Source organism: Astatotilapia calliptera, chromosome 1 (assembly GCF_964374335.1).
Source record: "Astatotilapia calliptera chromosome 1, fAstCal68.1, whole genome shotgun sequence".
Taxonomy (NCBI): domain Eukaryota; kingdom Metazoa; phylum Chordata; class Actinopteri; order Cichliformes; family Cichlidae; genus Astatotilapia; species Astatotilapia calliptera.
The window spans coordinates 38,401,091-38,428,597 of record NC_137422.1 but is presented as its reverse complement, the minus strand read 5'-3'; the positions used below and the strand labels follow the sequence as shown (position 1 = coordinate 38,428,597).

General features: G+C 42.2%; 1 protein-coding gene across 3 annotated transcripts; it reads left to right on the top strand.

Moving 5' to 3' along the window:
• The first annotated feature begins 547 nt into the window (after nt 1-547).
• LOC113026802 (transient receptor potential cation channel subfamily M member 1-like) lies at nt 548-27,495 on the top strand. Of its 3 annotated transcripts, XM_026175964.2 has the most exons (29): nt 548-593; nt 1,398-1,701; nt 7,533-7,609; nt 8,738-8,930; nt 9,011-9,224; nt 9,350-9,474; nt 9,594-9,765; nt 10,374-10,548; nt 10,846-10,969; nt 13,347-13,419; nt 13,802-13,902; nt 14,083-14,247; nt 14,393-14,527; nt 15,590-15,640; nt 15,921-16,061; nt 16,160-16,189; nt 16,267-16,559; nt 16,735-16,963; nt 17,200-17,328; nt 17,399-17,545; nt 19,062-19,190; nt 20,026-20,277; nt 20,580-20,754; nt 21,125-21,145; nt 21,616-21,760; nt 23,082-23,287; nt 23,544-23,676; nt 23,893-24,269; nt 24,358-27,495. In XM_026175964.2, the coding sequence occupies exons 2-29, from the start codon at nt 1,618-1,620 to the stop codon at nt 24,948-24,950; spliced, it is 4,689 nt and encodes a 1,562-aa protein (XP_026031749.2). In that variant the 5' UTR covers nt 548-593; nt 1,398-1,617; the 3' UTR covers nt 24,951-27,495. The 3 variants fall into 3 exon arrangements, with proteins under 3 accessions (XP_026031749.2, XP_080156844.1, XP_026031739.2); XM_080300718.1 differs by lacking the exons at nt 548-593; nt 1,398-1,701 and adding an exon at nt 5,327-5,579; XM_026175954.2 differs by lacking the exons at nt 548-593; nt 1,398-1,701 and having other exon boundaries at nt 5,598-7,609.
• Nucleotides 27,496-27,507: the final 12 nt, after the last annotated feature.

The following is a 27,507-nucleotide window of genomic DNA, read 5'->3' as shown; positions in this document are numbered from 1 at the left end:
AGATTCAGTGCAGAGTCACTGATGTCATACCACTTGGGACAAAATGCAGATCCTTGTTTTTCCCTTCCACTGAAATTCAACATCGCTTCACACGGGATGAATCGCACCCCAAACTCCATGCCGATGTTTCCGTAACAAAGATTCAGCAAAGACTATTTTTTATTCTGCTGCCACTGTCATGGTCCTGGGTCGGTGACCCAGTGTTTTTGGTTTTGTGCTTTTACTTTTGATAGTTTTGTATTATGACTGTTGTTTTGGGTTTCCTAGGGTTTAGTTGTGTTTCCTCTGTTTGGTGTCTTCCCTGCTTGTGTATCTCCTTAGTGTATTAGGTCTCTGTGTTTAGTCCGCGTCTCTGAGTCTGTGTCATTACGCGTATGTGTTTCCTGTTTTACTCTGAAGGGCTCTGTCTTATGTCAGTGTGTTCTGTTTACGTTCCCCCTGCCTCGTCAGCTGTGATGTCTTCCAGGTGTGTTCCCCTCCTGTTTCCCATCCCTTGATTCCTGGTGTGTGTATTTATAGTGTGTGTTACCTCGTCCTCGTTCGTCTGCTTCTCGCCGTCCGGTTTCCTGTGCCTCCCTGCAGCTTCGTTTCTGGTTGGTTTTGTTAGTTTTGCCCAGTTTAGGTTTTCGTAGTTCCATACTCACCTTTGCCATTTCTGTTTGTATCTACTTCTGTTTAATAAACTCACTTGCACTAGAGCTGCCGCATTTTGGTCCTAAATAACTCCCACACGACTTGCCCCGGCAACCTGTGACAGCCACTCTATTTTATAGAAGTTTTATTAAATATGTTTTAATGTTTTATTTTTAGTCCTAATTTGTTAAGTACTTGTTGACTGTGTGAAGGAAGAACACCCTTAAAACAGGAAGAGACCTTCTGCAGAACGATGCTTGCGCGAACTGCCGCAAATGGTTGGGGCGTGAGAGGACAGAGAAGAAAAACAGCGTATAGGCAAATAGTATGGGAGAAAGCAGCACTTAAGGCACATGGAGGAGAAGTTCTCAGTGCATCAGGGGAAGTCCTCCTGCAGTCTGAGCCTCTTGCAGGGTCACCTGATCCTGCCTTATGCTGCAGAAAAATGATTAATTGGAGCAACTGATATGTTCTTGTCATGAATAAATTTGTCATGTTCAAGTCAACCTGCAGATGGAGCCTTTACCTCTCATTAATGCTATCAATGCAAACAGCAGTGGGGAATCTGACCCAACTCACTCTCATTTAAAATTTCACAGCAGTGAAAGTGCTGAGGTGGAGCTGCACATCCAAATATGTTGGAGTGGTACTTCAGTTTTATGAAAGAATAAAAGACAGAACTTTATCCTGTCTGCACTGAGTTAGGCAAGGTTTAAAGTAGATTTACCTCCAATCATCATTTATTAAATCTGCATCCCTCGTAGAGCACCACCCTTGGCCGTCTGTAGCATCCACTAATCCTGATTGGAGAGACAGGATGGGGTCTCCACCCACCACACCCCACCCAGAGATGAACGCATCACAGACTGAGGACGGGATTGCGACGACCACAAGAGGACACGGGAGACAGAGAAGAGACAGAGGACACGCGTACAGAAGGGGAGATGGGACGATGAAGGTGGAGGAAAGCTAAACTTTACCAACATGGACAGCAGAGGGAGGAGAGGAACTGATGGGTCTTTCAAACGCTCATCCATAAAACGCAGCGCATCCTCTGCATCACAGAAGGTAGGATGGAAAACTCACCTGGGAAGGTGGCAATATTTACTGCGGTGGCCAGGATGAGATCGTTACTTACAGCATCAAATGGTCAAAAAGTACCTGAAATGTTACCTATAGTTCCTCTTTTTGAACTGTTAAAGAAGCTCATCCATAACTGCAATTAAAGCAGGTGGTTAAACAAGCATTAAGAGAAAAAGCTCTTTAGTAGTCACTGCAGGTAACATCAGCTGTACACATGCACAGCCTTCTATAGGATGCATGCATGCTGCAAGACTTCTGTTCTGTCACTGGACCCACCTGGCCACTATTTGGCTCCACCCCTGCACCTCAGACTTACCTTAACTCTCAGAACTTGAATATCCTGCAATCATTCCCCTTGAGATTGTTTAGCATAATGCTGCCTCTTACAGATGTTTTGAGTGTAAGTTAAAATTAGCTGGTGGGTGTGAGCCAGAGTGAGCTCTTGGAGAAACGTTTCCTGGTCTCTCAGTTAAGATGTTAAGATGAACTCTGTGAAGCCTGTTTGATTTTTTTCTGGACTTTTTTTGGTGTCAGTGTTTTTCAGCAAACGTTCTGAAACTCATTTGCAGTTCTGAAAACACTCACTGAATATCTGAAGGCCTCCTCGTGCTGGTTTGGTCCTTGTTTGTGGTTTGCGGTTTTCTCTCACTGGTGCCATTGTGCTGTTTTAATCATTTTTCTTTCAGTCTTGCATTTTCTTATTTGTGGTCTTTATCTTTGTTCTGATCATCATCACCACCACCGCCTCCATCTGACTCTGAGGTTTTGTTCTGAGAAATGTTTGAAAAACTCCACAGAAAATTATCTGCAGACACTGAATCCACAGGGAGACAGCCAATCAACAACAGCATGAACACAGAAATCACTCTTTGCACTCTTTTATGACCGAGGGTTGTAACAGTGCAAGGCCCCCCCCGGGTCAGAACAGGAAGCTGGGTTTGGAGGTCAGTTAGAGGACAGTTAAACTGGTTTAAATAAAGTGCTACTGCAACTTCACATTTAGTAGCATTAAAAAAAACAAAAAGACAAATATCTGAACAAAACAAAGAAATCAGATTTTTGTTTTTAGGTTCAGGGAGGAAGCAGCAGCACCTTCTCTCAGACCATGTGACCTACTCATGCCCTTCTCCCCTCCTCTTCCTCCTCAGATCATGTGGCCCGCTCACTTCACGGTTCATTGGCTTCATGTGATTTTGCTCAATGAACACAATCATCTGTTTATTTTCCCTGGAAAACATGTGACTGTGAAATCAGACACATTAAAGTGCGAACAGCAAAGGGTCTAATTAATAAAACAGAGACGCCAACGTCGCACAGATGAGTAACACGCTCGTCTTAACACTCGAACCAGATCCTTTCTGTCAGACGCAAGCTTCACCTGTATCTCCTCAGTTAATCAGTTTCCCGTTAATTTGATGAATGAAAAAAATGGGAAAAAACGTTGCATATTGTGAAAAGTTTTTAGAAGTTATGAAGAAAAGGAACAAATTAAATTGACTGAATGTCATCGAGGGTTATACTTGTTTATAAAAACTAAGACAGGCACTTTTCCTATAGGAAGAAAAGGATTGCACAAAGCCTTTTGTAAGATAAAGTGCCAGAAAGGCAGAAAGAACATTCATTCATAGAACAACATAATTAAATTAGAAAAAAATCCTAGAATATCCTTCTCCCAAACTGGAGCAAAGAATTTTTGATATTGATATTTATCACAGATTATACTCATATATAAAATGAGTTTGATAAAATTAATAAAATGGATTCATAATTGTATGAAAACTTTCAAAAGGCATCATCATAGTAAACCTGCATGGGACCCAATTCAGTAAATCAAATTAGTGGTAACCAGTTAAACATTTCAGCTAAAACCACCTTTATAAGCATCCAGCTCAGACTTAATAATGCCAATTTTGAGCCTTAATGCAACTGAAATACGAAGTAGGTATTATATAAAGAGAACCCAAAACTGTTTCACATCGCAGGCTGTAAACATTATTTTTTAAATTTCTGCTGTAAAGTTGGACATTTTAAAAAAAACGGAAGCCCGTGGCGATCGTGGGAACTGCAGGTTTTTTTGTATTTTTGGCACAAATGCTTGATTTTTCTTTTCTTTTCTTTTTAAATTCTTCCAGCATTTTTTCATTGAGGTTTTTATTTTAGCTTTTTGATGCTACTTTTTGAGATCTTACAGAAATATTTTTGTTGCTGTTTGTGTGTCTGTCAGAAAGATTGTGTAACAACTGCCCCGATGAACCTCAGTTAAGTGTTGATGCAAGTCCAAAAGAAGAACTTTACACATTTACTTCTGGCACAGGTTTATCAGTTTCCTAAATATTGCTTTCACCGTTGAACGAATTATCATCAGTATATATTTTTAATATGTTTTCATACAATATTTATAGAAATAAATTGAAATAGGCTCCAGTTCACATGGAAACACACATGCAAACTAGAGACCACCAGGGATTGTTGTACAACCCCAACTGGTGTTGGTACTACATATGTGACATGCACTAAATCTGTTCAAAAACAAAGAATAAGTGTTTGATTTTTGCTGATTCCTCCCCATCAATGCATTGTGCTGCTGTTGTGCCGACTGAAGAGATTTGCTGTTTATTCCTACCTTGTTATTCTCTGATTGGTTCAGAGCTGCGGTCCACTTCCTGTCTCTGAATGAAATAAAATAGAGCATAATACAACAGCTCATTATGCAAACAAGTAGTTCCTCTGAACAGCATTAATCTCATTTAAACCCCTGATAATCCAAATCTCCAGGCCTCTCTCACACACCCTGTGCATTGTTGCTGAGTCCTTCCTTTTTTCTGTTTTCGTTGAGAAAACACTCCTTGATTTTATTTTATTCACTTTAAAAGTACTTTAGCAGAATATTATTGCACAGAAGAACGGAACAAATACTCCACTAAATTTTCAAGTATAAGTACTGCAATAAAATCACTGTGAAGAGGTCCATCAGTATTATTTACAGTATCAGAAGTAAAAGTACATGTTCTGATCGATTAAACTGTCATATGAACTGAATGTGTGTTCGGTCTGTTGTGCAGGCAAACTTTGTTTTCACGAGTGTTTCCCAGAATCCAGATGCAGTTATATCAGCGGTGCTTTTCGTGCCATGATAAAATGTTAGAAAGTCTGGTTGGTCCACAGGTGAGGCCGTCCTGAATTAAAGTGGGCTCTGCATTTCTAAACTCCTGTGTGGAGGTGACCGTAGTGAAGAAAAGAGCACAGAATTCCTCTCTGAGATGCGGTGGAAAAGCAACCAAATGTAAAAACTGGAGTAAAGAAGCAAAACGATTCAAACCAAAGAAGATGGACTCAGTTTCCATGAAGACAAACCGAAATCTTGAGGGGGAGCAGGTTCAACAGGTTTCAGTTTAAAGCTGAGCACATGGAGGATCAGGGTTTGGGAGGTTTTGGGAGGTTATGTTTTTGGGGGATTTTTAAAAGCAGATTTATTGAGTCTGGTCCCAGCAGCTCATGAAAATGCTCTTGTGTTGAAGCTTGATGGGTCATGAGACTCCCAGAAGGATTACCTCGGCCTGGAGTCATGAGACCAGGTCGAACAAAGAGCCCTGCTGCCTCACATGCTTGTCACATGAACTTGCTCAGCTGCATAAAGTCAACTCCTTTCTTATCTGCTGAGCTGCACCCAGACCCAGTCCTCACAGGGTCCTCGCGGAGCTGGAAGCCAGTGGGAGCTCACAGAGCTGCTGGGTCTGCAGTTCACTTCAGGTTTAGCACTGAGTGAGATGTTTGGACGTTGGAGTAGATGTGCAGGCTGCTGCTGGTGTCCACACAGACTTCTGACTCTTCTTCGCCCGATCTGAACATGAAGCATCTGAGAGGTTTGTTGGTTTCTGAAAGATTCTGTAAGAATGATATTCATAGTGGATAGAAATAGAGCGAATGTACAACAAATCTATTTTATCTGTTCAAAGATTAATTTTAAAAAATGTCTAAAAAGTACTTTTTTAGGTTTATCCCTGTCAATGTGTTTACGACCTCGACACACTGAAAAAACTGAAGAGAAACGAACAAGAAGCAAGATTTTGTCCACCATAAAATTTGGCTATTCTTGAGGTTGACATCCTTCATTGCCACTAGATAATTTCGAGCTGCTTTCTGGGTTTGAAAAAACAAAATCAGACAGTTGTCACGAATCAGTTGCAGTCCATCGTTAGTGGTGCTGGCTTCAGTCATTGTGCAAAGGTACTGTTTATAAGGTTGGGGAAACCTGCAGTCAGCTGACACTTGGATAAGTAAGGAAACGTTTCTCCCACTGAATCATTACGTCCAAATGAACAGAACTTTTTGGGATTGGTTCCGTTCCTGGGTTTTTATTCTGCAGGCTAAAACAACTGCAGAATCCTAGCTAGAGGCAATGGCTCACCCACTTTCATTTAACCATTTCTCCCTCTAGCTGTTGTCACACAGGAAACTCTGGACAATTTGGGGAGAATCCTGATGGGAACAAAGTCAACTTTTCCCACATGGAGCTCTCTGAAAAGCATTTTTACTACTGGAATCACTCAGTTTGCTGCAGGTGTGGGCACTGCCTGGCTCAAGCATACATAAAGCAGCATACATTAGAAAGTTATTTTCTAATTTCTAATGTTGGCCTTACTGGATATCAGACGGATTTGTACTGAGGGCTACATTTGAATTCTCACACACATCCTGATGTGAAAATCATGCCCTTTAATTGTGACTTCTTCACATCTGAAGTATTTTCTCTGACACGTCTTTGTTTCGTTTAAAGTTAAACCCAGAACAGTAACTTTGGTTTCCTTCTCTACAGAACGTTTGCTGCCTGATGAATCACTGAATTTACCTGATTCTCTTCCTCTTCTTCCTCAGCTGTCAGGAGGATGGGGAGGGAAAGATAATGATGATGATGATGGTGGAGGGTTATCGCTCACGTGAAATAGACAATGACGCTGAGGCTCATGTGCCGTTCGGACGTTAATCCTCCATCATCCAGAGTGCAGGAATTTTACAAAGTGCAGACACACAATAACAACCAGTCATTGGTGCTGTTTGGATTTAAACACACAGGAAATAGAGCTTTAAAGGGGAGTTCCGTGTGTTTTTCTGTGCAGCTCCAGGATTAGGACGGAGGGTAAGAGGATTGGGTGCATAAAGAAATGGAAAGCTCCACTCTCCCAGAAATTAGCCAGATATATTCAGACATGAGCAGTTTGGTGTTTCATTTGAGTCATTCTGCAGCTGAACACAGGAACAAGAATGAACCACAGAGAGCACCGACACGCTCAGCTGACTTCCTGTTTATAGTTTTCTATATTAGTGACTGAATAAAGTTTTTGTTTTTATTATAAAAACTTACTCTGATCCACGACTAAGTTTATCTTGTAATCTTGCTGATGTGAGACATATTTAATCCATAATATCCACCTTAGGATACACCACCAAATAGTTATTTATTTATTTATTTATTATTAACAGCAGGAAAAGTGGAATAAATCATTTTCTATGATCAAACTGACAAAACAATGATTCTGTCTCTTTGCCTTTTGTTACCTTCTTTGTGCAGATGATGTGAATTTATCAGTAGAGTTGGAAAAATATAGTCCTTAAATTAAAAACATCACTGTGTTGGATGAGTGAACTTTAATTTGATAAATTAATAATTAAAGTTCCTTTGAAGATGAAAGGAAGCAGGTGTTTCTCGGACATTCGGTTTCATGTTTTTCTTGATGACAGTTAACCTGTTACTTTGTTACTGTGAAGAAGGAGAAGCAGAGTCATCCTCATGTTTCTTCGTAATCACATATTTTCAGATCCAGAGAGCTTGGATCGACAGAACCTTCCAGAAGAGGGAATGTATTCAGATCATTCCCAGCAAAGACGCCAGCAGGTAACGACACAATCGAGTGCAGAACCTCAGAGAGAGAATTTTCTCTTCTTTTTAATTTCTCTCACCGGACAGAATGATTATGAACGAGGAGACGAGCTGCGTTCAGTCACTTTCAAGTGATCTTTATCAGCTGGTCCTCCTCATGCAGCTATAATTACAGCTTCCTCTGGGGTTTGTTGTGTTATTTCTTTTCTTTTAAATATTTTAACCCTCATTTTCATTTTTGGAGTTTGATATTTCAGTTAGCTCTTCGTATTTGTTGTGTTTTGGTCTATTGTTCCAGCCTCTGTTTATTTCCTTTTTCCTTTGTTTCTTTTGTGTCTTTGAGCTAATCCTTAATGATTGTCCTTATTGTCTTCACCTGTGTCCCTTTTCCCCAAGCTGTCTCCACTTCCCTGATGAACTCATCTGTATAAACAGACCAGTCTTTCACCTTAGCCTCTGTGTGTTCTTGGCTCTGAGCTTGTGCTCGTTGGTGTTCGGGTTTTTGAGTGTAATGTAAATTAAGGCTGGTTTTCTGGAATCGCTCCCGTCTGCCTGAGTGTTGTAATTGTGTTGTACTTGAGGCCATGAGTGCGGCTTTCTAACTTGTTTTTGTTACAAGCAACTCAAGTTCCAGAGGAGCCAAAAAGCTTTCCAGTGACTGGAGTCTTTCTGTCTTTATTAGCTGCTTCTCTTCTACACTGATCGCTTCATTCAGTGTAATGTGACTGGTCACTCGCTGTTGATTATGTGCTTTAGTCATATGACCTCATGTCTGTTAAATGACAAACGAGACGAGCTTGATGGTAAAAACGAGTTGACCACCGGTTTATAATGTGAGTTCTGCTGCTATGAAGAATTCTTGGAGAACCTGTACTATTAGTGTTTAACTTCAGGTTCAGAAATTTTATTTGCGGTAATGTTGCACAAAACATTCAGTTCCTGCAATTTAATGAAAGCCCGTCTGCAGAGTTGATATCCTATAAAAGCAAAAATGGTTAAAGTGGAAATGATAGTTTCTCATCTCGTCATATTATAGTAGAAACGACAGTTCCCCCTCTGCTCAGTGCAACAGTTACCTTACACAGTGAGGCGGTAAATGAACATCAGTGCCTGTAACCTGTTTGTACTGCTGTTTTTGTTCAGGTGCAGCTGTGGTCAGCTGGTGGCACAGCACACCGCCATCCCTCTGGGGGCCAAAGAGGACGGGGCCCCACTGGTCCAGCTGGAAGTCCAATCTACGGAGAGATGGAGTGCCCTCAAACACACCCAGGTCTCCCCCACTGATGCCTACGGGGTGCTGGAGTTTCAGGGAGGAGGACATGTCAACAAGGCCATGGTAGTGTGCCTGAGGAGTGACACGCCAGCTTCACTGCTTCTGTAGCATTCTAGCACTGACACCTCTTCCTCCTCCTGCAGTACATCAGGGTCTCCTTTGACTCCAAACCAGATTCCCTGCTCCACCTGATGGTGAAGGACTGGCAGCTGGAGCTTCCCACACTACTCATCTCTGTTCATGGAGGCCTCCAGAACTTTGACCTGCCTCCCAAGCTGAAGCAGGTCTTTGGTAAAGGGCTGATCAAAGCTGCTGTCACCACTGGAGCCTGGATCTTCACTGGAGGAGTCAGTACAGGTACAGCCTTCATTCTTTATGCAAAGATGACTTGATGCCATTGCTGTTCTTTGACATCAAAAAGAGTCATTTTGTATATCGTGACTTTTCTTTTTTTTTTTCTTTTTTTTTTTTTTTTTCCCCAGGAGTCATCCGCCATGTTGGCGATGCTCTGAAAGACCATTCTTCAAAGTCCAGAGGGAAAGTTTGTGCTATCGGGATTGCACCATGGGGGATTGTGGAGAACAAAGAAGACCTGATTGGGAGAGATGTAAGACAAACCAGACGGAGTCTAAGCCGACAGTGTTTGCAGATATTTATGTAGTAAAACACCTGGCAGCAGAATGTGCTGTTCCTCACTTGGGTGAAACATGGGGTTTCATGTTTTAGGTGACCCGGCCTTATCAGACAATGTCCAACCCGCTCAGCAAGCTGTCAGTCCTGAACAGCAGCCACTCCCACTTCATCCTTGCTGATAACGGGACGTGTGGAAAGTACGGCGCTGAGGTTCGCCTCCGCCGGCAGCTGGAGAAGCATATCTCTCTGCAGAAAATCAACACACGTGAGTCAAACATGTGACCTACCCAAAATGCACAATTGCTTTTAGTGTCAGTCTGAAGCTTATCAGTCCATCAATCTGTGTGACCTGTGGGTTTCCCTTTGTCATCCTATGCCTGGAGCTGTCTGTAAGGCAGGGACAGCAAAGGGGAGCTCAGCTGTCACCTCTCACTTCATGAGGCCACCATAAATGACCAGAAAATAAAGACTTTTTTTTTTTTTTCTATCCAACCTTAACTGTATCGAGTCAGGTAAGTCTAAGTGAGGCGGCTGTTTCACACTACTTGTGGCAGAAATGTTGTCTTTAACAAACCATTTTTAGTTTGAGCACAATGCATGGCTAGAAAGCAGTTCCAGAGTGAAAGGGGTGCTGGGTTTGGGTACGTGGTCCTGCATAAAGGTGGAAGACCATGCATGAGAGCAGTTTTCTGGTGGGTGGCTCAGCAATGCTAAAGCTGCACAGCACTCTGTGTGAATGAGTGACTCTTCAGAAAAGGAAAACCAAATTGGTGCAAGTGAAGCTAATCACTGAATGCTAAAGGTCATTATTTTGAATTGCAGATGCTGATAGAAGTTGGCCTTAGAACTTATTTTTGTGTATGGTGGTTTCAGGTCTTGGTCAGGGGGTCCCAGTGGTCTGTCTAATCGTAGAAGGTGGTCCAAATGTTATCTCAATCACACTGGAGAGCTTGAAGGAGGAGCCCCCTGTCCCAGTGGTGGTCTGTGATGGCAGTGGTCGAGCTTCAGACATCCTTTCGTTTGCTCACAGATACTGCGAGGAAGATGGGTGAGCTGAACGAACGTAAAAGCCAGGCTTAACTAGACGATCACACCTGGTGGCAGTTATGGTATTGATACAATCACTGAGGATTGTCATCGACAGATTGAAGTTAAATAGCCAGACTACAACGTCATGTAGAAAATCACATTTGCTTCTAAAATGCACAATTACTAATAATTCAATTTATCAGATCATGTGAGACGCTCAGTTTTCCAGTTTTAATATGGGAATCTTTATCGTTATACCCCTCTGCGTTCCTCAGTTTAATGTTAATGTGGCTACCTGGATGTTTCTCTTGCGCAGGTTGGTTAGTGAGAGTGTCAAAGACCAGCTGCTGGTCACCATCCAGAAGACCTTCAACTACAGCCGCAGCCAGGCACAGCAGATCTTCCTCATGGTGATGGAGTGCATGAAGAAGAGAGCTCTGGTAGGTTGGGGGCAAATTGAAATTAAGGTGTGTGGGGTTTTTTTTTTTTTTGGGGGGGGGGGCTTCATAACTGCATTTGTCTGTCACGTATGTCCTCATCAGTTCATTAATAAACCTGATCTCCATCCCCAACCCATCTCGTCTCAGTCATTTATCACAAACCAGCCCTACTGCCTTCATACACTGTGTTACTGTTGGGGACGAAATAATCCCTGCCTGGATCGGAGTGGTTCAGGAGTGCATGAATATGCTGCAGACTTACTAAAGACAACAACCGAATGTCAAACTGTGATTTGAGTTCACAATGAAACGCATTAATTTTTCTCAAAATTAAACTGTCTGCGCCTGATTTTGGTTTTTATTTTTCCTTCGTCTTGGCTATGCACCATTTTTCTTTTGTACTGTGTAGGGCAGGGTGTCCTGTAACAGTCCAACCCTGCAAAAGAATTAAAGCCATGTAGAGGCCTGATGACCGAACGCAACCAGGGGGAGCTACCTTACATGCCAGGGTGCACAAGTGTTGGTGCCAATTTGAGAACAATGGCTTAAGTCTCTGAACCAGCACTGAGCAAACACTTGATTGTAATGACATAAGCTCAGGTGTGTGTGTGTGTGTGTGTGGGGAACTTAAACAATTTAAACATTGTTTAAGTTCTTTTAAACCTCACATGTGTAACTGTGGTAAGTTAACCTACACTACTGGTTGGGCACCGTTTCTGCAGATTACAGATTCATGTTATACAAACCTGTTCACTGTGACATTTGCACAATGAAGGGTTTCCCTTTGAACTGACACTGCAGCACTTAGTGGAGATTGTTCTGTGACCCTCCACCATTTATTTAATCCCACAATCCTCTGCTTCTTCCAGAGAACAGCTGCAACAGCAGGCTGCCCATAAATGTAAAAATCTGAACATCAATTCACTTAAACTGATCTGCTGTCAGATTAAAATTGCTTTGCTGCAGGTTCACATGTTCGTCTGCAGACATGACCTGAAGTCAGAAACATGAGGAAAATAAAGCTCGTGTAAATCACACACGTGAAAATGCCTGTTCAGATTTTGACTTCCAGTGATGATATCATTATCCATTAATCTCTTCCAGAGAAGAACCTGCCTTTTGAATGTAAATCAATTAGTAAATAAGCACAAAGACCAAATCAACAGAATACAGATGGGATGGGGGGGGAAACCAGCAGTGCAACGCATCTGAAAACCTGCCGCACATGTCCAAACAACAGATTCTCACTCCAGATTCATCCTTTACTGACACTTACTGAGGGTCCTTCATATTTTACCACACTGGGAAGCCTTCAATGTCATTTTCAGTGACACTCAATGGTCTAGCTGAGATCGCCAGATAAGGGGGTTTAAAAACCAAACGGTTTCCTCATGAGTAGGCTGGATTGATGCTGCTGGAATATATTAGAGGACGTCATCAGATGACCTATTCTTTCATTTAAGGTCTTTTTAAATAAAATAAAAAATAGATGCACAATCGGTGTTGATTAAGAGTTGAATGTGATACAGCCTGCATCTAAAAATAAATACAAATAACATTATTGGCAAATGTCACAAGACATTTGTGTTCAGGTTGCTGCATTGGACACCACCTCTGCAGGAGAGCTGCTCAGACCCTGGTCTGCTGCATAAATCAAGACCAACGTCTGTTAGATCTGGAATTCTGACAGTTTCATCACATTTACATCTGTCTGCATCCAACTTTTATATCTGATCAAAGGAAATAGATCCTTGGAGGCTCAGAGATAACAGGTACAGATTTACCAGATTACGTATGCCTTATTCCATCTCAATCACATTTTTACGACCTGCTTTATCGTCTCCAATTTGCATAAAATTGTTATTGTAGATAGTTTGAAGATAAATGATGATTCCTGTGAAATTTTAGCTTCATATATTTTTAATCCTTTAAAGATCTTTTTGAATCCTTTAAATGATCAGCTGATCCGCTTTTCATGAACATCTCAAAAAGGCTAAAAATGTCACTGTGTGAATGAATGAGTACTATGAAAACATTAAGGTCTCTTGTCTAATATTTGATGCTAAATAAAATTCAAAATAAAGCATGCACAATTCTTTCTGACATTAAATTAATTTATGTTGACTCAAAGAAAGAATCTTGAAAAATATTAGATAAATGAAGCTAAATTGTCACAGTAATCAGTCTATATGTGTCCAAGCTTTGCACCATAAGATTTATAAGTAAGTTGGAGCCAGCAAAGCAGAAGATGCACATTGATTTGAGACGGATGACCTATAATGGGACCGGTTCTCTGCCCTGAGCTTTGCCTCTCAGGCTCTGGGTGTCTGGTGCGGTTTGTGTCGCTCACTGTGCTGTTTCTTTGTTGATTGTGTAGATTACAGTGTTCAGGATGGGCTCAGAGGGACAGCAGGACATTGAGATGTCCATCCTCACAGCTCTGCTCAAAGGTTGGTGTGTGAAAGGGTTTTAAGAAGGAAACGCACAACAATGTTAATGCTGTTGTGTTAGGTAACATTTTAGACAGGCGACTGCCTAAGAGAAATGTTGGCCTGTGTTTCAGTTCAGGATCATTTCTCTGATAGGTCTGAGTACATCAAAGCAAATTATGCTTTTCTCCACTTAAATTGGGACATTTGGTGTAATGAGTGTCATGAAAGCCACATGTTGCTGGCAATACAGATAATTTCTTCAAGCATATGGAGTCGCAGTGATTTCACATGGTTTAATTGGTCAATGTAACAGCAACACATTCATATTTCTAATATTTATTCCAAAAACATGTCTGTGTAGGGACGGAACTGAGGGTGAGATCTTTTTTCCTGGTTTCAGGTACAAATGCATCTGCGTCTGATCAGCTGAGCTTGGCTCTGGCCTGGAACAGAGTGGACATTGCTCGCAGTCAGATCTTTGTGTATGGACTCCACTGGCCTGTGAGTTCACAGATACAACAGCTTCAGTCACTCCGTAAACTTTGTTTTTCTTTCAAGAGAAACTTTTTTCTTTGACATCAGCGTTCTGTCATCCATTTGTCTGCTTCCTCAGCCTAGGTGTCTTTTACTTATGTGTTTGTGGATTATTGATTCCCCACTTGCGTTTGCTTTCTGTTTCAGCCTGTGCGAACTTCACCTTCTGACCGTCCAAAGAGCCCGGTAGCCCAGCGACCATCAGCAGGAGGGGCTAAAGGGAAACCCCGGGGGAAGAAGGGAAAAGGAGGAAAAAGCAAACCTGAACCTCCTGAAGAGACGGACCCTCGGAAACTGGAGCTGCTCAACTGGGTAGGAGACTGGACTAAAAGTGATGTTATCATCTTGAATAGCCGCCACCAGCATCCGTTCAGTGACTGACACATCGAGGCAAATCTGTGATCCAGAAGCAGGTGGCAGGGGATGATTGTCATGATGGTGTTTTTGTGTGGGACAGGTGAACTCACTGGAACAGGCCATGATGGACGCTCTGGTGTTGGACAGGGTTGACTTCGTTAAACTTCTGATTGAGAACGGCGTCAACATCCACCACTTCCTCACCATCCCCCGTCTGGAGGAGCTGTACAACACGGTGAGAGGAGGACCTACTCCATGACACCTCCCGTGTGCAGAGTCATAGTTGATTTACAACGGAAAAAGTGCTCTTTGCAAGAATTATATGATAAATAAAAATTAAAAATGACCTTGAATGAAATCAGCATAAAAATCCATCAGCAGCAGAAAGAAATAACCCATTTTAAACCCAGTACAAAGCATCATTTTATGACGGGGTAATGAAACTGGGTAACCGATTTATGGTGGTGTTAAACTGGGTGTGATTATCCTGAATAAAGATGTTAGACGTAGCAGGGTGAGAGCCCTGATTGTTTGGTGCTCACAGCAGGCTGGTAACACACACATAAACCTCAGGTTCATTCAAAATACAATAAAGAGTTATTTTATCTTATCTTCAATGGGGGCTGGAAGAGCATTGAACTGAGCTGCAGTGGAGCTTGAGCACACCCTGCTGGTAATACATGTTATGTCACCTTTCAAATGTTTTTCCCAGTCTGCCTGTTTGTTATTGATGCAGTAATGAGGGCTGGTTTGTTGAATATGAGAGTAAGATTAAACTGCACTGTTTGAATCAGCAGAAACCTTAAAAAAAGTTTTGGTTTTATATGATGCATTGAAAAATCTTAATTCTCTCAGGGACACTGCTCATATACATCAGGCAGAAAATGCTCCAATTTCTTGGTACTTCACCATTTGTTACTCTTCCCTTGTAATATAATACCTTCATGCTTGTTTGATCTCAATAAAATTTGGACATCTGTTAACAAAACAAAAGCTCTGCTCTAACCACTTTACTCTCGCTGACACGTTGCTCTGCAGCTTAATGTCCTTCTTCTGTTATATCACTGCTGCTGTCTCTAATCTAGCTCTGATCCACAGACATAAAAGCTCTTAAAACAATGGTTTAACCACATTATTGTCAGATTACAAAACAGCTCTCTGCTGCTGTCTGCGTGCATCCCGCTCATCACGTCCTCTGGTCTCTAAGTGAATCTGTTAATTTGTATAAATTGTATTAAGCAGAGAAGCCACCACTGTTTTTATTCGCATCACCTTGTTTTGTGGTTGGTTTCTGCAGAAACTGGGACCAGCCAACACTCTGCACTTTTTGGTCCGAGATGTCAAAAAGGTGAGTACCGTGCTCTGGATTCACCGAGTTCATGAAATATTTAAACTGCAGTATATGCTTTGAGCTCAGGCTGCTTGTCCCCAGAAGGTACCAGGGCAGAACCGCAGCTGCACATCATAGAAAATATGTTCACGACCTTTAAAAACGAGGTATAAGTGTCCTGTTCACTGAAGGAAATCGGCTCTTCTACACTGCATCTGCAGAAAGAAAACTAGCAAATCAAAGAAAATATGAGGAATGACTGAACAAAAGATGCATAATCCAATGACATGTGTTTCAGGGGAATCTTCCTCCAGATTACCAGATCACACTGATCGATATTGGACTGGTCCTGGAGTTCCTGATGGGTGGAGCGTACCGCTGCAAGTACACAAGGAAGAGTTTCAGGACTCTGTATAACAACCTGTATGGCCTCAAAAGAGTGAGTAAAGTTGGTGGAGCTGCGATAGAAATGACCTTGCATCTGCTGTAGCATCAATACACTAATATTTACTCACATTTTCATCTTGTGTCTTACAGCCCAAAGCGCTGAAGCTTCTTGGCATGGAGGTATGTACATGTAGATCTGAAAACTAAAGGTGATCTGCTCTGAGAGGAAGACTTGCTGACCTGCTTGGTTTCTGCAGGATGATGAACCCCGTCCAAAGGGGAAAGGAAAGAAGAACAAGAAAAAGGAGGAGGAAGTAGACATTGATGTAGATGACCCTGAAGTCAGCAGGTTCCAATACCCCTTCCATGAACTGATGGTGTGGGCGGTGTTGATGAAGCGCCAAAAGATGGCATTGTTCCTGTGGCAGCGAGGGGAGGAGGCCATGGCAAAGGCTCTAGTAGCCTGCAAGCTCTACAAGGCCATGGCTCACGAGTCTTCCCAAAGCGAGCTGGTGGATGACATCTACCAGGACCTGGAGAACAACTCCAAGTGAGTCCCACACACAATCCTGGACATCGTGTCCAGCTTCTGTTTATACTCTTAAGGCCCTTGTTATCTTTTAAACCTTCTCAGTTGTGTTTGTTAAAGCCACATGCTGGTTTTCCAGCTTTAAAGTATCCACTGTGAGGCAGCCTAAGGAGGGTGTTGGCCTTTTTCTTTGCAGGGACTTTGGTCAGCTGGCCTATGAGCTGTTGGATCAATCCTACAAACACGATGAGCAGGTGGCCATGAAGCTCCTGACCTACGAGCTAAAAAACTGGAGCAACTCCACCTGCCTGAAGCTGGCTGTAGCTGCCAAACACAGAGACTTCATTGCCCACACCTGCAGCCAGATGCTGCTGACCGACATGTGGATGGGCTGTCTGAGGATGGGCAAAAGCAACAGCCTCAAGGTACCAGCAGAATACAGCAGCAAGGTTTTCTCAGGAAAAGGGTAGAATAAAGAAACTGGATAGACAGAAAAGGTTAAGAGTTTGTTTGCTTTTCAGAACTTCACAAGTTAAAATATAATTTTTAAATTAAATGGGCCCAAGGATAGAACCCTGAGGGATCCCAGCAGTAGAGGCATCTATATGTTAACATAATTCTGTTAAGCTTGACCTTTGTCCCCTCCTCACCCTGTCTCCAGGTCATTTTAGGGATTATTTTCCCTCCTGCCATCATGCTCCTGGACTTTCGTCTTGGGGATGAAGCTCCTCATCATTCATCCAAAGGAAGCAATGATGGAAAAACTAAAGATGACAAGAAGTCAAACAAGGTATAAAACTCTCGTGTCGTTAACATCGGCATAAAATCAGGCTGTTTGAGTAACTAAGACTTTGTTTCAGGATGCAGCATCTAATGTTGACGCTACTTCAAAGAAAGGAGATGAAGAAGAAAATGAGAGTGACAAGAAGCACGGGAAGAGGGTTCCTATCGGGAGGAAAATCTATGAGTTCTACAATGCCCCATTCACCAAGTTCTGGTTCAACACGGCAAGTGCACATTTCAATATTTAAAATGAGAAATATATAAAAGGGCATTTCAGATAATAAAAATAAGTATCTGGTAGATATAAAAAGACTGAACATTTATGAATATTTTCCCTGAAACTTCGTGTTTGACAGAACTGCAACAGACAATGTTTTTTTTTGTTTTTTTAAAATTTATGTTTTATTAGTTTTCTTATTTATACAACATGTACAACAAATTCAACTTAATCACCGTGGGGGGGAAAGCAAGGCAAAACAAAACAACAACAAAAGAGACAAACGGACCAAAACAAAACCAAACAAACGAAACAAACCAAGAAATACAATGACATTATACAAAATCGGGCCTCCCATTTTGTACATATTTCAACCAATATTTGTCAAATGAGTCCACCTGCCACTTTCGCCTAAAAGTTATTCTTTCCATAACAAAAATATTATATATCACATCAATCCATTCATCTATAGTAGGAGTATCCTCTTTAAGCCAAAGGCGAGTTATGGCCTTTTTGGAAGCTACCGACAGCACACTGAACAAATATTTATCCGGTTTGCATAGATTAAGACTCTCTAGGTTGCCTAGGTACAATAATGCAAAATGAAATTGTATTTTCTTTTGGAAGATTGTTTCCATGACCTTATGTATTTCCTTCCAAAATGGAACCACATGGGGACATTCCCAAAAAATGCGGAAATGATTTGCTGTTGCATGTCCACAATGCTTCCAGCATGTTGTATTCTGAGAATAATTGGATTTTCGAGCTGGGGTAATAAAATAACGAATTACATTCTTCCAACTGAATTCCCTCCATGAGGGGGAGCTTGTTACTGACCACTGCTGTCTACAGATCCCATCCCATTCCTCTCCTGTTAGGGATAGGTTGCTCTCTGTTTCCCATCTTGCTTTAACATATCTTGTATCATCACCCCGTAGATTGATCAGTGAACAATATAATTTGGAAAAAATTTTGTAATAGGATCCATCTCTATATACATTCTCGAATATATATATAATCTCTTCATTCCCAGTTGATAACTGAGGATTTTTTAACTTTTTATTCAGGAAGTCCCTCAGTTGCAAATATCTAAAAAAAATCTTGATTTTGCAACCCAAACTTTTTCTTAAGGTCCTGGAAACTCATCACTTTTCCATTTTTCAACAACGTACTGTATGTGGTGAGACCTTTATTTGCCCATGTTTTGAATGTTGAGTCGATCTTACTAGGCAAAAATTCTGGGTCATATGCAAACCACTTAAGGAATCCGGCCCTCTGGTTTAATTGATACTTTTTAAGTACTCTTTCCCATATCTTTAATGAACTTACTATCCAAGGGTTGCCCGGGTCTCCCAGGAGTCGTAACTCTGAAGGACAATGTTATGTGCTTAAATAAATTGGCACATCAAGACTCAGAGGTCTAAGAGTCTGAAACGTTCCCAATTCTAGCTGTCCATCATAAATCCAGAAGCTGAATTTTTACTTTTAGATTCTATGATCCTTGTGTTTTTTGTCCATGTTAGATCTCATACCTGGTGTATCTGATGTTGTATAACTACATAATCCTGGTGAAGATGGAGCGGTGGCCGTCTTTGCAAGAGTGGATCGTCGTCTCTTACATCGTCACTCTGGGCCTGGAGAAATTCAGACAGGTGAACATCAAACACACCTGGCTGTTTAACCCCCGCCTGCTTCTGTGACACTCACTCAGCAGCAGATTTCAGTCCCTAACTACACAAGAACTGGCCCAGGTGGTTAAATCGATCCACATCAGGTTCTCTTCCAGTCTGTGAAGGTGTGCAAGAACAACATTATCTCTGCTGCTCCAAGTTGCAATTTATACTGGTATGCCAGTACTGTGTTATATAACACAGACACTGCTCTTGTCTGACAAGTCTATTTTTTACATTTTCAGACTGAGTGTGAGCTTGTTATGAACTCTGGATTCTGCTCTGAAGGTCATTAAAATTTTGAAGGCAAAGCAAAGTTTGTGCCTGAAAAACAAACAAACAAAACAGCCATTAACAGTTAGCATGAGCTCAGTAGGTGTGAGGACAAAATGAAATCTGATCGGGGTGCAGGGTGAGATCTGAACAGCTAATAACAGAAAAAGAACGTTTTATTTTTGCCTAATTAGAATTTTACACTTTACTGAAGAAACTACATGAAAAAATGTAACCAAATGCAACTGAAATTATGCTCAATGGCGGAACCTAAAGGTTTAATCCTCTGAGCTGACAGGTTGAAAGGTGATCTCATATTAAAGGGTCTCTTCTTGAATTACACTTTTAACACAACATTTGATCCTTAATTGTTTTGTTCCATTAGAAATGCATTAGACTGAATTACATTAGCAATATTGATACTTTAGGAAACTTTTCAAATCATTACAGTTCAAGCGGGTTGTACAGTAACGTGTTTACAGTCTCTGAAAAATGAACTTCTGACCTTTTCTTCTGACCTGGATGAAAACACTTGCTTGGTCAGATCCTGATGTCCGAGCCTGGGAAGCTGAAGCAGAAGATCAACGTGTGGTTGGAGGACTACTGGAACATCACAGACCTGGTGGCTATCTCGGTCTTCATCTTTGGGTTCCTGCTGCGGCTGGAGCCTGAGCCCTACATGGGATATGGCCGCGTCATCTATTGCGTCGACATCATCTTCTGGTACATCCGAGTTCTTGACATCTTCGGAGTAAACAAATACCTGGGGCCCTATGTCATGATGATCGGCAAAATGGTAGGACCCCTGGTGTGGGTTTCTTCTTATGTTTTCATTCAGGAAACCGCACTTACAGTCAGGCCAACGCAATGTTACACAACCTTTTGTAAAGGCACCAGGAAATCATAGTCTTACATTTAAAAGGACTGTGATGTACTGGTACCTCACAGTACACAGCTACATGTACACTGTATTATCAGATTTATGTGGGGTACCAGCAGTGCACACAGGTTATTGTTTATACGTGTGGTATAATATTGATATCGTCACAGAGTCCACATTGATTGGGTTAAATGTCTCGTGTTCCCACATGTCTCCAGATGATCGACATGTTGTACTTCGTGGTTATCATGCTGGTGGTGCTGATGAGTTTTGGTGTAGCTCGGCAGGCCATCCTCCACCCAGATGAGGAGCCGACGTGGCGTTTGGCCCGCAACATCTTCTACATGCCCTACTGGATGATCTACGGAGAGGTGTTTGCCGACTCCATAGACCGTAAGACTAGAATCCATAGTAAGACAGCTGTTAGTCCCCTGTCCTCATGCTGTCCTTACCCCGTCCTCCCTCCATGCTGTAAACTATCAGTTAGTCCACACACCCTGCTGTCCTCTCCCTCCAAAAACAATTGATCTCTGTATTTACTTTCACTGTACTTATGCTTTTTATTAATCATTTGGATACTACAAACGAATTTTATTTTTTCCCCTGCAGTTGATTTGTTGTGTTCATTGTGACTGTGATTGTCATCCTCTCCTTTGTTAGACATTATCTCCTTCAGTGGTTCCAACATGAAGTCTTCTTCACTTTTTGAGGATTTTCAGCTGATTATTTTTCTTCCTTCTTTCCTTCCGCTGCTCCTGGACAGTTTACGCGATGGAAATCAACCGTAAGCATCTAAAAGCACTAACCCACTCAAACCAAACAGTCAATGTGCTCATCTGTGCATTTGAGGTCATACAAGGCTAATCTCATAGTGTTGTGAAATCTCAGTTGTATTATCTACTGACCATCATTTGTTGAATTTATGCTTTTAAACTCACTGATTTTCTTTTAACTCCCTTCGGTTCAGTCTCATTGAACCAGAAGAGGCTGAAATGAGTTTAGCAGCTGAAATAACTAAGCTACCCTCACAAAAATGTGTCATTTCATAAGTGCTGTCTATGAAACAAGGAGGTTCTGAGGGTGGGTGTTACAGACCCTATTTAAAATTTCTTTGGTAACACTCATAAAAACTCAGTTGCTCATAAATGCTGTTGCCTGATGTTGTCTTTTGCATTGTTATAGTTTACTCTTTATGTCAGATTTAATGAGTGCTGCAAGTCTATGCGTGTGTGTGTGTGTGTATTTGGGTTTCAGCTCCTTGTGGAGAAAACTTATATGATGAAGATGGGAAGAAGCTTCCTCCCTGCATCCCTGGAGCCTGGCTCACGCCCGCCATCATGGCTTGTTACCTGCTGGTAGCCAACATCCTTCTGGTCAACCTGCTCATTGCCGTCTTCAAGTCAGTACACCGAGCAGTCGTTGCAGACACGAGCTGTAACATATGTTCCGTCGTGGCTTAAAAGTCACAACATAAAGAGGAAACAACATTTAATTTTAAATCCGTTAGTAACCCGAGCTACACATGACAGCCCAGAGAGCACAAAGACAAAAACTGGCATCCCCCAAAGCCAGCCTCAGGCATGCCTTTATCCACACCTTGTAAGGTGTAGACAACTGTCAATTAAGCTTTGACACTTGCACTGCAGACAAGGAAATTAGGGGTTGCAGACACTGACTCAGACAAAACCCACTTTAAAAACACTTGTCATATTTTTCAAGTTAAATGCAGTGAAGAAGAGTTGAGTTTAGTTTCAGTGTCGAAAAAGGGGAAATGGGGGAAACAGAAAAATATGTGGACAAAATACTGAGAATGATCCGTATGTGTCCTAAAAACCATTTGGCTGCTGATTATGGCAGTGTTTACTTTGCCGTACGTACATACTTAGTATGTGACGTGAGGTTCATTATCAAGTGGTGACTGCTCAACTACACAGCTGTTCATGTCCACAAGCATGTATAATCCCGGCCTTATACTCACTCATTTGCTCGGAGCTGGAGGATGAACACACTGTTTGTGCCCTTATAGTTCAAACTCTGTAACATTAGTGTCGCGACAGACTGTAGAGCATGCTGACATCCAAAAGAAGCCTCATGTTCACCCCATTGATGACAAATTTTTCATCACTCAGACCCAAGCAGACTTTTGCACACTTCCAATTTAACAAAGCTTTTAAATGAACTTTGACCTTTTAGCTTCTCTGCTCTGATACAAAGGGCTGTGTGATCAATAGAAACAAAGTATCCATCTGGCAGCAGGAACACGAGTTGATGTTATTGGTGCTATACTGTGTCTATATCAAGACCTTGAGAGGAAATCATTTTGTTGGAAAATTTTCTATCCAAGGAAACATCTGAGGACAAACTGCTTAGATCTGCAGTGTGTCCCCTCAATTGCTCTACAGAGGTACAGTAGAGATGCACTGAAAACAATAGCCCGGGCTGGGAATGTCACTTCCTGTGTAGATGTCACCATAATCTATTAACTGGTGGGAAGGAAAAATACCTAGAAACCATTTTCTAGTTAGCTCACGGTTCCAGTTGATAACTTCACCTTGAACTTTGAAAACCTGATTATATAATGATAAAGTGATAATTAACTCATTCACTGCCAGCCATTGGCAGTGAATGAGTTAAACCCATTGACTCATACACTGCAATTGACGGCTATAGACGTCAATGGCAGTGAATGAGTTAAGAGATTTTCTCCACTTGCTCCACAGCAACACCTTTTTTGAGGTGAAGTCCATCTCTAACCAGGTGTGGAAGTTCCAGCGATATCAGCTGATCATGACCTTCCATGACCGCCCCATCTTGCCCCCGCCGCTAATCGTCTTCCCCCACATCTACATTGTACTGAAGAGGCTGTGCTGCCACTGCAGACGGAGAGCAGAGGGTGGAGAGTACGACGACCGCGAAAGACGACTGCGTAAGACAGAGACCGCCATAATCAGAACCTGAACTTAAACTCTGGATCCTGTTCAGTTTTTTTCAGTATCTGATATCTAAAAATGTAATATGTTTAAGCACATCACTAACAGAAGCTAAAGTAGGTTAAAGGCTCAGTATGAATACAGCATAATCCTGGTATTTCTCGAGCTATCAGAACCACCTCTACCAGTCTGAGGCACACATTGCAGTCACGTGTGTTTGTGTGCCGAGTTTAAAATGCTGTGTTCCCTCAGAGCTGGTGCTGAATGCAGATGAGCTGAAGAGTCTGCATGAGTTTGAGGAACAGTGTGTGGAGGAATACTTCAGAGAGAAGGACGATGAGAAGCAGTCGTCTAACAACGAGCGAATAAGAGTCACGTCTGAAAGGTTCGTGTTCATCTCAGCGTGCAATCTGTGGAGGACCAAAACTGCCAGAATCAAAAATACATACGTTAAGAACTGAATAAAACTTAAAATGCTGTTAAATGTGAAAAAAAACAAACAAAAATGTAATGATTTACCCGGCAACTGAAACTTAAGTGAGACAGCATAACTTACAACTTGTTGCCATCACAGCCCTGAGTACTCATGTCGTGTGTTCAGGGTGGAGAACATGTTCATGCGTCTGGAGGAGGTAAATGAAAGGGAACACTCGATGAAGGCATCCCTGCAGACGGTCGACCTCCGCCTGGCTCAGCTGGAGGAGTTCTCTAACCGAATGATGAACGCTCTGGAGAAGCTGGCGGGCGTCGACCGAGCTGAGCTCGTCCGCACGCACTCCAGAGGATCGTCCGTGTGTGAGCCGGGCACTCTGCTGCGCCAAGGCAGCATCAACAGCGCTGACGGGTACAGTCTGTACAGATACCAGCTGGAGCACGACGACAGGACGTCGGTTTTCGGAGACATGGAGGGAAACGACAAGAGGGTCCAGCAGAGTCCAGAGAGGCAAGGTGGGAACAGCGAGGGAAGAACCAAAACAGGTAGGACAGGAGATGAGTCTTTATTGGACGCATTATATCAGAAGAATGAAGGTAAACAGTTATCCTCTGTCTGAACTTCTCTTTTTAGGTGAATTGAAAGAGTTCTGCTCAGCTCTGGAGGTACAAGGACTTAAGGACACTCAGTCTCTTTCAAACGTGGACATTCTGATCTCTCCCTGTGACCCAGACATCAAATCCCCCAAGATCTGCTCCATTTCACCTCAACGTGACTCGGCTGACACTAACAAAGATAAACCCATAGAGAAGGGCCGACTGGAGGCGGCTGTGTCCTTCCCTCTGGAGAGGTCAAAGGTCACACAGTATTTATCCTCTCCAACCCTCAGCAGCTCTCCATCCTCCAATAAGAAGTATGTCAGCAACATCATCTATAGCCCCGGCCAGCAGGACCAGAATTGGGCCACTGAATTGACCAGCAAGGAATCCAAAGAGGAACTAGATGAGACCAAGCTGCAAAGCCATGAACAGGAGGGTCAGAATAATAATGCAGAGGAGGAGGAGGAGCTGCTGGTAGGGGAGGACCAGATGTATCCAACGCTGCGCTCCAAGAGTCTCAATGCCAACCCAAGAAAGATGAGGAAGAAGAAGGAGGAGGACGAGGAAACACCACGTACAGCCAGCAGCGTCAAAGATCTGGTTTCAGCGTTCAGTGGGGGGCCATGAGGACACGGGGAAGGACCAGGTCCAAGAACTCTTCAGACGACTGTTTATCCTGAAGGACTGAACCCTGCTCTGAACTCACGGGAGATGAATAAAGCAAGCATGATGCTTCAGTATTCCTGAACCAATAATAACTCTGAAATAACTGCTAAACCTGAAGCTGCAGCCCCCCCTCCTGCCCAACACAAAGCTCCTGCATTTGGTTTGTTAAATTCCAGAAGAAAAAGTAAATGTAACCAGTTGCAACAAACATAGTATCCTTAACCTAACTGATCGTTTTCTCTGTCACGATCTTGACAGACAGCAGCACAAGAAAGGAAAACTGAAGAGATCGCATGCTCATTGGCTACGGGCTTGTGACCCGTCGTTAGCCAATGAACATTCCCTGAATAACACTACTTTTTTTACTCCTGTATTGATCATATTTTATAAACTACAACAATTTCCTTGAAATGAATTCAGTTTTATTCACAACAACATATATCACAAAGGCAACTCATACTTTAAGGGAAACACATTACAGTCTTACCTCAGTGAGAAGCTCAATGATGAGACGATCATGTGCTTTCCTTTGTGTCTGCATTAAAAACATATTTGTCTTTAAACTCAGCAGCACAGCGAAATCTTCTACTTTATTAGTTTATAGCAACTGTGCAGGACTGAAGCCAAAACACAACGAAACCTGACTGATTTTTTGTTTCATACAGAAGCCACGTGTGTTCTTTCTTGCTATGCACTAAAGTGCTTCATTAAATCTGCAGTAAAATAAATATAAAACTGTCTAGAATAATAAGATTAATTAACATAAAATCTTGCTGTAGACTTGAAATTTTCACTGTTTATCGTTTGCCTTCATTATCATAAGAATCTTACCTGTTTTGTAACATTGTTTAATTTAATCCCTGACCACCTCTCACTGAGTAATGAACAATTTAAGAAAATGTTTTAGTTTGAACTTTGTGTCAAAGCATTTCTTCTATCCCAGTACGGCTCTGGACTGGAGACTGCTTCATGTTTCATGGTCACCACAGGCACTGCTGAGAGAGTGGAATGAACAGCTTTATATGGCAATTTTATCACCCTTACAAATGCTGAACATTCTTAACTTTTTTCTTCCTGTTGTCACCCACGTGACATATGCATTATGTCCTGTGGGTGGCACAGTGGTGCAGTGCTTAGCCCTGTCACCTTACAGGAAGAAGAGTTCTGGTTTGAACATCAGATCTCTGTGCCTGCACAGATTTCCTCCAGCATATTATACATATATGCATTTCAATAAGGCGAGATCACTTGTAAGAATTTGATTTATTGAGAAGGAGAAATTAATGTATCTGGTGATTTGACTCCTATGACCCATCATGGCATGAAGGAATCGCAGCAGTGATAGGATTTAGGACATGAGCCCCTGGAGTCTGGATGCTGACGGAGGTGAAGATGAGGACTGAGGTCTGACTGATTGAGGCGACTGTCTGGTGGAGATGGGAAGGAGGGTGGGTTCCACGAGTGTAAAAAGGAGAATGTGATAATAAAGGACGTATTCACACAGCGTTACACACTCAGTGTTTGTTTTTAAATTTCGATCGCTTTCTGCAGGAGCTTTCAAGCTGCCCTCCTTCAGCTTCACACCACGCGCAGTTCTCTCTTCAGTTCCTAGCGACATACGCAAGTGGGGAGACATGATCAGATGATTGGGGTCAGGTTTGTGAGTCAGCCTCACCTGACACCACACCCTAAACGCACATCTCCACCCCTCCCCTGCAGATGGAGAGCACAGATTTAAACTACGTGAATTGGAGGCAGAGTGGCTCAAAGAAGGTGGGCAAGAAGACGATGATTTGACTAGATTAATGATGACGGTACTGAGGCTGACAGCATGAGAAAGAGGTAGTGATGTAAAGAACAGAACTAACACCCAGGAAAGTAGTCAGATGATTGATTACAGATCTTCCTTACTGAACTTACAGAAATGCTTTATATTAGGTTAACTGGTGATTCCACATTGGCTGGCAGGTATAGAAAGCGTATTGAATAAAGCACTATATGAATATGTCGTTATGTTTGGTCATACGTGTAGTCTAATGCAGCGGTCTCCAACCTTTTTGGCGCCACGGACCGGTTTATGCCCGACAATATTTTCACGGACCGGCCTTTAAGGTGTCGCGGATAAATACAACAAAATAAAACTAGTACCGGTACCGAAAAAAAGAAGATTTATTCATAACACACATGAAAAGACCCAGGAAAACCGAGTTAACGATAAAAACGGTAACAAACTAACGCTGAAAACCGATAAAACCCTGAAAACCAGACATTTCACACCTGAGCCTCAACTCTCGCGGCCCGGTACCAAACGACTCACGGACCGGTACCGGTCCGAGGCCCGGGGGTTGGGGACCGCTGTTGTATAGTATACACAGTATAGTATAATAGAATACAGCGATATACTTGACATCACCATGTTTAACCAAACAGTACGAGAGTACAGAATATTACAATTGCTTCCCTTTGTTATGCTTTTACGTTTTAATAAAGATGGTAGTTTTATTCACTTTTATTTGCC

Bases quoted from the DNA above. Each gene is read 5' to 3' on its own strand.
- LOC113026802 (XM_026175954.2), top strand. From the start codon at position 7,437: ATGTTTTTCTTGATGACAGTTAACCTGTTACTTTGTTACTGTGAAGAA. The intron at 8,931-9,010 runs GTAGTGTGCCTG...CTCCTCCTGCAG, and splicing joins GACATGTCAACAAGGCCATG to TACATCAGGGTCTCCTTTGA. The intron at 21,146-21,615 runs GTAAGCATCTAA...TTTGGGTTTCAG, and splicing joins TTACGCGATGGAAATCAACC to CTCCTTGTGGAGAAAACTTA.